Consider the following 10,062-nt stretch of genomic DNA (forward strand, 5'->3'; position numbering starts at 1 on the left):
TAAACTCATAAATACTGTTATCCTAAATTAATAATACGCAGCTCAGTGATGCCTCAAAGTGTTTATTGTTGAGTCATCGCCAAGGCTCAGCTGGTGTCAGTCGCTGACGGAGCTCTGGAAGAGCAGGTCAGCAAACAGTGAACCCACCATCTGTGTGTGTGTCAGTGGCAATTAGGCTGATAAGTACATCAGCGTATTAAAATAATGTAGATAAAAGAGAGACGAGGGCCCGTTTACAGCTGAAAAATAATGCACCTCACCGATTCCCTCATTTGAAACATATTGCTCTGTTGAAAGGTAAATAATTCTCCTTACCATTTGACCAGATGTTTCTGGTAGAATCTATACGTTGTAAAGTAAATGAATTAAAAGTAAACACTTTGTGCCCAATGCAAGCCAATGAAAAACCCATGGGGTTACCTACCTTGTTGCTTTGTAAGTGATATTTAAACAAACTATTTTAATGCAAATTTGCCTGATAGTTTGTTTACAATTAAAAAAAAAAACATTTTATCAAAATTGAGCACAATTTCATCTGGTATTTTGACAACATCACCACAGAACAAATGCTATGCGTTACAGCTTCTTTAATAAGCTTGCAGTGGAAGTTTCAAACTTCTTGTTTTAGCGGGGGGCTTTCCACAAAGCCAGTTCTAGAGCTGAAGTGGTTCGTTAGCACCTGTTCTACTGTTTACACCGTTAAAGCACCGGCACCGGAAAAACTGGTTCTGTCCTGAGCTGGAAAAGACTGAAGAACTCGAAGGTTGAACTCTATGTTGGTAAGTTGAAAGCTTAAGAAGGATTTAGATTTGCCAATAAATCTAATGTAAATGTTTTAGGACTTTGGAAGGAAACTGGTGTAACTGGAGAGAATCTACACACTATTCACAGAGAGAGAACAGGCAATCTAGGAGCTGTGAGGAAACTGCTAACCACCAAGCCAAGGAGAAACATCAGTGCTTTTGGTGAGGTTTATCTCTTACATTTATGTAAGTAAATATAATCAAAACAAATACACTTTGTTCTCACTCCAAAACACAAAAACACACCTTTTCTCCTTGATTTTTTTCGACAATGTTTGGGATCCTTTGACATTTAAAGCCTTCAGTTTCAGTTTGTCTGGAGCTGAAGGCAGTGGAAAAGATATCCCCTTACAGAGTCAAAAGAAAACTACGATCAGCGTCCCGGGCTGCTCTCCATGATCTCACTTTCTGCATGGCTTTGTCTGCAGCATGGGTAAAACTGACAGGGCGCAGCGAGACATCCTCTCCCTACACGCACGGCTAAACGCAGCTGCAGCTCCCCACTTACCCGTCAAATAGCAGCTACCTGGGAGGTGAATCCTACCTCTCGAGACAAATTGAAGACAGTAAGGCTCTACCAGCTAGACTACAAGAGGTTTAGCACAAATAAAATACAGCTTACATTTGTTGTAGCTACAGATGACATGGAGCGATGACTGTAAATCATACAGTACAAGAAGCAACTGAATATGCTCTTCCAGACAACATTAGTAAAATACCAGCAAAACATTTATATGTGTGGCCTAAAGGGTCATCCTGGGATGACTGTGGCATACAATGCTTTTTTTTTTTTCTTTTTTTTTTTTATATGCCACCGACCAAGAAATGAAAAGGGAAACACTTTCATTGAAAGTATGCAGCCATGTGAAAGTGTTTAATCTCTAAGCTCCTGGGGGCAAATGTCTGAGGGGATTTCAAGGTGGCGTTGGGAGCAGGCTGTCAACAGAAAGGCAGCTGGGGGCACATAGAGATGCAAACACGCAGATGGCGACTGAGCCCACAATCAGACAGGCTAGTAGTTTTTAAGAATTAACAAAAAAAAAGAAAAGAAAAAAACCTTGGCACAAAACTGAGATTTTGTAAACCTTCCAAAACTGAATTCAAGTTTTCTTTAAGAATATAAATGACCACATTCAAAGTATTTCTGCTTGCCTTCCTGAAGGGGGCGCTAATGGAGGAGTCGTTTTAACCAATCAGCAGAGGGCTGATGGAGGAGCTGGATCTCCTCTTCCAACTGACTTTTTTTTTTTTTTTATCTTAGAAGCAAATATTTTTCTTGGAAGCAGCGGCAATGTCACACTGTGTGTGTCGTAGAAAAACAGGGTTTTCTCCAGAAGTAAAGCAAAGACAAAAGCCTATTGTGTTACTTAAAGAGATTATGGACAGTGTGGTTAGCAGTAGTATTTGTAAACAACAGTCTAGATTCCTATCTAACAATGAGATATCCAAGCGGCTGCCAGCATTTCTCTCCTGTCACAAAGACCAAAACGGTGAAGAGATAAACAGAGGAGCTCCCTGTTATCTGCCAACAGCTGCTATCTGTTGTCTTGACATCTTAACAGATTTCCTTAAGAAAGTTTTGCCTGTCATTGCGTTTGATCTGATTCAAATACTAAAAGCATCCCTCTTATCAAATATTTTCCCCCAGGCTTTAAAACAGCAGTTATCAAACAAAACAAAACAAAATTAAAGAACAATCTGGACAAGATACTATTGCAGAATTACAGTCAAATTTCCAACCAAGTCAAATAGCTTCTTAGCAATAACCAACTGCTTTGCCCTCAAAGTCAAAGTGTTAAATGATATCCAAATAAAAATTTCCTGTCTTCATTCCAATTAATAATAATAATTAAAAACTTCATACTGGAAATGAGTATTAAGTTGTCTTTCTTCAGTAACAATTTCCACACTGAAGAGTGCTCTGTTTAGCAGTAACCAGGAAGGTCCTCAATGGTATGTCAAGTGATCAGAAAAAGGTTGGACATTTGTCTTTCCTGGTTATCGGTCAGATCTAATCAAGCTGAGTTCGGTAGGTTCCAGTCACCCAGCATCTCGGTGCATCTCTAGACTAAAATAGAACCAATTCAAACTCTGAGGCAGCTGAGTTCTCCAAGTGAAGCTTAAATGCCTTCTTAAATGACTGCAAACAGCAAGATGTGGTTTTGACAAAGCCCTTCACCCGTGAACACGAGAAGCAGATGGGACAAAGAAATCTTGTCAAACATTCCTTAATTAACTGTCTTAGTCACAGTCAGGCAGGGAAACTCATCAGATGTTGCCTCCCAGGGAGCAAAACATAAGGCAGTTTACTCATTTTACATTCTGGTATAAACTTGCTGATCATGACAAAAAATAAAAAATAAACAATCTGACTCAAAAGTGTGATAGCATCTAGAAATTGGGTGAACGTTGTGTCATAAGAGTGATGCAGTGAGTAAGCCGACAGAGAAAGTGGAATCTAAAAAAGAACCTGTTCCTTGTTTGTGATGAAGCCATTATCTTTGAACAAGCTCACAACAGCTCCAACCTTTCCAGATTTGTGTGTGTGTGTGTGTGTGTGTGTGTGTGTGTGTGCGTGTGTGCGCGTGTGTGGAGGACAGACATCAGCTCCCTCATTGACTACATCTCCCCAGCTTCATTAGATGTTGTCTGTTTCTGTGCTTACTCTTCTTGTTTGTTTCAGGAGATGGGGAACATGAATCAAAGCATTGAGGTTTGCACTCCTCAGAGGAGGGAAGCACTTACACAGCAACAAAATCCTCTCCAGGGACAGGAGAGAGGAGAGAAGGGGGGGACAGAACACAGCGACACAGCATTTCCATTTCAGCCTGTGACGCTTTGAAACTCAAATAAAACTCAGCCACACGGGAGTCGCTGAAAACGATATGAAGGCAAAGGGTTTGTATACAAATCAAACTGCCAGCTGAGTCACATGAACTGGCTACATATTTACAGCATTTAAGGTGCAGGACGGCTGGTGGTTTTTACACAATGTGTTGCCCTTATTATCATATTTTAACATAATACACTGGATCACTGCCTATATGCAGCTCAGTACTCACAGATTCACACAGTGGCAGATTTTTCTGTGGATCGTAACTCCAAATTATTTGCAGAATATTTGCCAATTAAAGATTTTTTTATTTATTTTTTTTTTTTTGCGGAGCACATTCAGTGCATCCATAAAGTATTCATGGAGCAACATATTTTCCACATTTTATTGTGATAAATTAATCTTTTGTCAAAATGCCAGAATTCTGCTAATGTTGCTGCGATCATATTTGAGGAATGAACTTGCTCTAGACTCGGGGCTCTCAAGCTTTTCTTTCCCATGCCGTCCCCCCGCCACTAAACAGAATTAGTGCTACAAAAAAATCTAATTTTAGAATGCTTTTCTCACTTTTATTCAATAGTCAGTAATTATTACATTCATTTAGCATAAACACCTTCTGAATTTGCAACAAAGTCCTCCACAGCAGGGCTGCTGGATGTTTTTTTTTTTTTTTTTTGTTAAAATATTGTCCATTTAGCACTTGCTTGAAGAGCAGAGCCGATTGATTAATTTCACTGTCAACCAATCAGAAAAATTGGCTGCCAGTGACAAAAAAAATAGGATGATTAAATAATATACATCTTCCATAAAGCTTTCTGAGGACACTGAACAGCCCTCACCTTTAAAGAATTGTGATCTACTGCTAAAAAGCAGAACTGCAGCGGCGCAGAATGGAGCAGCATTAGGGCGGCGCACCCCACATAAAGAGGCTTTTTGTCCTTGATGCAACCTTCTTGGGTTCAGCTCCTGACCTCAAGACGTTTGCGGCAAATGTTTCTCTCATCTGTCTCTCTCTCTCTGCCGTATTTCATGTCCTGACCATTGCTTTTTACGATTTTTACAAAATCGTAAAAACAGGAATGTTGTGGATCTGAATGGGAAGTATAGATCCATAACATTTATTGTCGCCACCAGAGATTGCCAGTAAAAGATTCTTTGCAGGAGTATATTTAATGCTTTACCGGGATATTTCCGCGAACAGGGCAACGGCCATGAATACAAAATATTACAGTTTCAAAACCACTAACATTTTTCATCGTACCATTAATACAGTAAGTCCTTTAAATGAGATGGAAAGAAAAGAGTAGAGCTGTTCTCAGGATGCACACAGCATGAAATGCACTGATGCCCCACATGTTGCTGTTCAGTGCAGGAAAGCTGACTGAAAGGAGGTACCTTGAAATAATTTCTGTATCAGATACCAACAAACTGAAAGGAAGAATTAATGTCACTTGTTCTTAAGAGTCACTGACATTTTCATTGAATGTACTTTATGCCATTTCTAATTTAAGTAATTAAAAGTCACAACAACAACAAAAAAAACTGTCAGGACACCTAACCTTCTTGGTTCATATCTTTATCCAACCTCAGATAATCAAATAAAAATAAAATGTAAGAGAAGCAAAGGTATTATGTCAGTCTTACTGAAATCTAATTATATTGTCAAATATGAAATCTATCCAATCAGAATAAGCTTACATAAATGAATAATCTTTTCAGTGTCCATACATCATCTTAAATCTCCAGCCTTGCTCTTTATTTCAAAATCATTCATCTTTTTTGCACAAACACAAGTTTCCAGGATGGATGGGGGGGGGAAAAAAGGAAAAAAAAAAACTTGCTTTTCCTGATGTTCAGTAACTGAATGATCTTTGGTGATCATTCCTCCTGTCGCTTCACAGCAGCGGGGTGTCGCCAAGGTCGGCCCCTTGACAAATGGAGCAACTCATTGTGAGTGAGGAGGAGGAACAGAGAGCAAAAGAAGAGAAAGGACATTTGTAGCTGCCAGAGCGGCCAGCGACCTCGCCATTTGGACAAACCCGCGTTTTGTTTTGGGCCGACGCCCACTTGAGGAAACTCAAAGCCGTTCGGCACGCATAAAGATGGCGGCTTGAGGGGGCCCATTCAATGGCCATCCATAGAAAACTCTCCCTTACCAACACACACACACACACACACACAGTCACAACATAATCCCAGGGGGACCTCCGTGCACCCCTGGAAGAGTGAGCCTGACACGAGCCTCAGATGCAACGCAGAACATCCCACCCAACCTCTGCACACACAGACTCACACACTGAAACACACCACACATTAATACATATAATTACCCTCAGCAAAAAGTAGGGGGCCCCATCTCAGGCCAGGCAGGTGCTGCAGCAGGCCCACACAGTGATAGCTGTGCATAAATAAGTGCGTGTGTGTATGTGTGTGTGTGTGACAGTGGGGGGCTCGTTTGCCGTCTGTCAGTTCAGCCGGCTGCTTGCGTGATCATTCGGTCTCTGTTTCTCTTCTCCTGGGGTTTCTTGGCTGTTTGCGTGCATCTGCATGCTGTCATGTGTCTCTTACAAGGCAGGCCTGACTCATAGATCAATGCATCCAGTATTATGTGTCGTCCTAATGGCATTATGGGGTCACTGTGAGCGAGCGACACACCCTCGGCCCCCAGCGTCCTCCCACTCTGATCCTCCTGGCTTTGACAGAGATGTGGCCTTGTTACATGTTGTGCCATGATTGCTACCCAGCAGGCGAGGGATTTAGAGCTGGCCTTGGCAACATTTCAGTCTAAAAATACAATCGATTAATCAGCCCAAATGAGAAACTGGCACTTCCATATTCACACTTGCTTTCCATATAGATAAAGTTTAGCATACAAAGAAGCTTCAGTGGATTGGTTTAAGGATCAGCAGAGTTATGAATACATTGAGTTTTTAGTTATTGTAAAATCTTTCCACTTCATGTTTATGTTGGACAATACACTTTGAAGTTAAAGCTCATGCAACATAAAGAGTTTCTCCTATCTTGTGTTCTTGTCTCGTCATGATGCTGTTTGTTCACCGACAGCACAAACAGCTGGATTTATATTGAGAACACATCAGGATTCTAGCAATGAATTAGACGTCTTCTGAAGGCAGTTTGTTGGTCAGAGATACAAATAAAATCTGAAAAGTGTGGTGTGAGACATTTTGAAATGCATATTATGTCATGAAATACCTTTAAGCTTGTAGTTGCAAGGGTCAAGGGGTACTTTTGCTTGTTTAGGTTAGAGGTTACACACAAACACGCACACTAGAGACAAGTAAAGCATGCATATCACTTAAACTTTGCATTCCTTACCTGGTCAAACAGAGATTTCCATTGCTGAGACAGGAAAAGCAAAGACAAGAGAAGAGCAAGTGAAGGTGAAAGTGAGAAGGAAGGAAGAAAAACTCAGGTGCCAAAGATGGCTGGCGAGCCTGTTTGAAAATGATGCACACCACCACACACACACAAAAAAAACCCTAATTTATCTAATGGTCTTAATATTAAAAGGAATGCAGCAGTTTTACAGCAAGTCTGTTTGAAAATGAATAAATTCTTATAAGCCTATGCCAAGAAGCAATATTCCAACAGTTCAGTCATGACATAACAGCGTCCTTCAGAGTTTAATTTGCACTCTATGTAATCCAATTAACGGACACCGGGGTTTCTGACATTACATTTGTGAGTCTAAGCGTACTGTGCAGACTTACTACTTCTTCTGGAGCTACGGGAAGGACGTCGGTACTCTCCAAAACCTCGATCTCCTCGCCCTCTGCGTGGGCAGCCACCGCCGGGGAGATGTTCACCGGAGCCTCCCGGGTTCCGCCGGTCATCCTCGGGCTGCTCTCCTCCATACATCCACTAGATCGTACCAAATGACCCCAGATACAGATGGTTCCTCCCCATCTCCCTCCTCGAGAACACAATGCATCAAACGAGCGCGCGCTCCTGTTAAGGAAAGTTGATCAAGTTTAGCAGGAGTTGAAGCGTAAAATGTCCTCATGTGGTGGTTTTCTGTCAGCGGTCCAAGTTTCAGAGGCACATTCTGCAGCGACTCTTTTCACTCCGAGAGAAAAGCGACGCAGGAGGAGCAGCGGAGCGCGGATCCATCTGGAGGAGAAACAATTACATCATCAGCTGTGACAGCGGGACGGAGATGACAAACGGGCCCGGGGCTGACGAACACGCTCTCATTTGGATTGATCCGCGCACGAGAGGGAGCGAGGGCCCGACTTCAAGCGATGTGCGCACGCGGCAGACTTGCGGGGAGAAGTTCGGACACGCGCCAGTTTTTTTGGTGCGTCATGACACCTGGCGCGCGGTCTGCTTTACAGAAAGAGAGAGAGAGAGGGACGGAGAGGACGAAGCTCTCCGGGAGGCAGGGAGCAACACTCCGACCGAGTCCGTCGAGACGCTGCCTGGGTTCGGCTTCAGGAGATGAAGCGGCTCCGCTCCGTTGCGCATACGTCCTCGCAGGAACGCAGAGGGATGGAGAGAACGGGTGGAGGGGGAGGAGAAAGGAGGGAGAAATCGAGGGATTACTAGCGATTCCTGATGAGGGGCTCCGGGTGTCTAGCTCAGCAGCTGACTGTAACTCATTGGCAGTATACAGAATCTTGCTAAAGCATCCACAACCCTAAACTTTTTCACGTTGTGTCACCTTACAGCCAACTTTAATGGATTTTGTTGGACTTATGTGTGACAGAGCAACACATTGCAACAATAAAAGTATTTTCAAATAATTTTCTGGAATTAGAATCTGAAAACGGTGGCATGCATTTGCATTTGGCATCCGTGCCCTTATACTCCCCAATATAAAAGCCAGTGTTAGCCTTCAGATACTATCTAATTACTAAACAGAGGCCACCTGTGTTCCAGCTGTTCTCTGAAGCTCTCAGAGGTAGAAAACATGAGCGAGGATGTGGCGTCATGAAAACCAAACACAACAGGCAGGTCAAGGAGAAAGTGGTGGAGAAGTTTAAAGCAGGTTATAAAACAACAGTCAGTGTTTTAAACACCTGGTGGAGCACTGTTTCGTTCATCAATTGAAGAAAGGAAACAGTTCATTGCAGCTGCAAACTGAGCCACACAATATTTTAAATTCTACTAGGGGTCAGCAATCTGGAAGTGATAAACTATAAAAAGTGACGTCAGTGTTGGACTTGTCCTTTCATCTATAGTTATTTTAATACCTCAGCCATATTAGGACATATAAGCAACAACTGAAACTGACCTACAGTATTTGGCAATTATTTACCTGAGAATTAGACTTGTTAGTTCTGATCTAAATTACAAATTTCCTTATTAATTGCCTTTGACATTTAGTTATCAATAGCCAATCCAAACCTATTGCTGCTCAACAAAATCATTTTGTGGTTGTAACGTGACAGCGTGAAAAAGTTTAGAGGGGTTCAAACACGTTTGCAAGCCAGTGTAGTTCACTAACTTGATCAGTTTAAGATGTTCAACTCAAAAGCCTCTTCATTCACACTTGATGTCTGGTTAACGCTTCCTATTTCTGCCCACCAATAACACAAAGCATGCACACTTCGATTAAAAGGCACAAAGTAGGGAGTGTCGAGGGATGCAGGTGAAGTTCCTGATCATTCCAGGTTTGAAACTGATCCTTCCATCACTGCTGTACCAATGCACCATTAAAGACAAGCACCCACCTATTACCTGGAGAGACATCAAACACACTTAATAGATGGGTGGAAGGCACGGTATGAGAAGGCAGCATGTGTGGTCTATGTCAGTATCCTGTGGTAAATCGCTCTGCTTCAGTGTGATTGCATTGCCATGGAAACAATAGAGTTAAGGTATATACGTCTACCCTTTAGAGATTTTCATTCTGGTCACTATACAGTGACACATCAAAGCCAGGAAACTGTTTTGCTTTTGATGAAAACTTACTTTGGCTTCAGCTTTAACCAGATTTACACAAATAATTGCCGTGTGATGTTTATCTATGAAATATTTGCACAACACATTTATATGGCTTCAGAATAACAAAAGCCGTAAATCCTACTACATAGAGCTGACCATGAAATGCAACTAAATGGACAATTTTATTAAAAGATTTAGAGCTAAGCAAAGACGATCTTTCTTAGCTTTCTCTTTCAAGGGCAAAGCTCAAAAAAGTATCCAACTAATTGGACATAAGAGCCGACTCAACTTGTTTTTGCAGGTCCTGATCCAACGCCAACAGCAGAGCCGTGATGAGAGGCAGAGGTGATGAGGGGAGAGGGTGTGAACAAGAAAGGAGGGAGACAAGATGTGCAGCAGGAAAAACACCCGCTAAGTGGAAAAGCTTAGCTCACATAAAAATAATACAGGCCGTTAGAAGAGGGTGGTTCAAAGCTTTTGTCATGCTCTAACCACAGCCAAAGTGAAACGACTTTTTCA

General features: G+C 42.0%; 1 protein-coding gene across 3 annotated transcripts in view; it reads right to left on the bottom strand.

Moving 5' to 3' along the window:
* Positions 1 to 8,669, bottom strand: part of rhbdl3 (rhomboid, veinlet-like 3 (Drosophila)) — a 58,607-nt gene extending 49,938 nt beyond the window's left edge. Inside the window, exons 1-3 of one of the 3 annotated variants that reach the window (XM_016671313.1) lie at positions 7,842 to 8,662; positions 7,368 to 7,767; positions 6,973 to 6,996 (exon numbers count right to left, since the gene is read on the bottom strand). In XM_016671313.1, coding sequence (XP_016526799.1) covers positions 6,973 to 6,996; positions 7,368 to 7,511 — 168 coding nt within the window. In that variant the 5' untranslated portion in view covers positions 7,512 to 7,767; positions 7,842 to 8,662. Of the gene's footprint in view, positions 1 to 6,972; positions 6,997 to 7,367 lie in introns of all 3 variants that reach the window. The other 2 variants (XM_016671315.1, XM_007551554.2) reach the window with 2 other exon arrangements.
* Positions 8,670 to 10,062: the final 1,393 nt, after the last annotated feature.

This window comes from Poecilia formosa, unplaced genomic scaffold (assembly GCF_000485575.1).
Source record: "Poecilia formosa unplaced genomic scaffold, Poecilia_formosa-5.1.2 Scaffold43, whole genome shotgun sequence".
In the NCBI taxonomy this organism is placed as follows: domain Eukaryota; kingdom Metazoa; phylum Chordata; class Actinopteri; order Cyprinodontiformes; family Poeciliidae; genus Poecilia; species Poecilia formosa.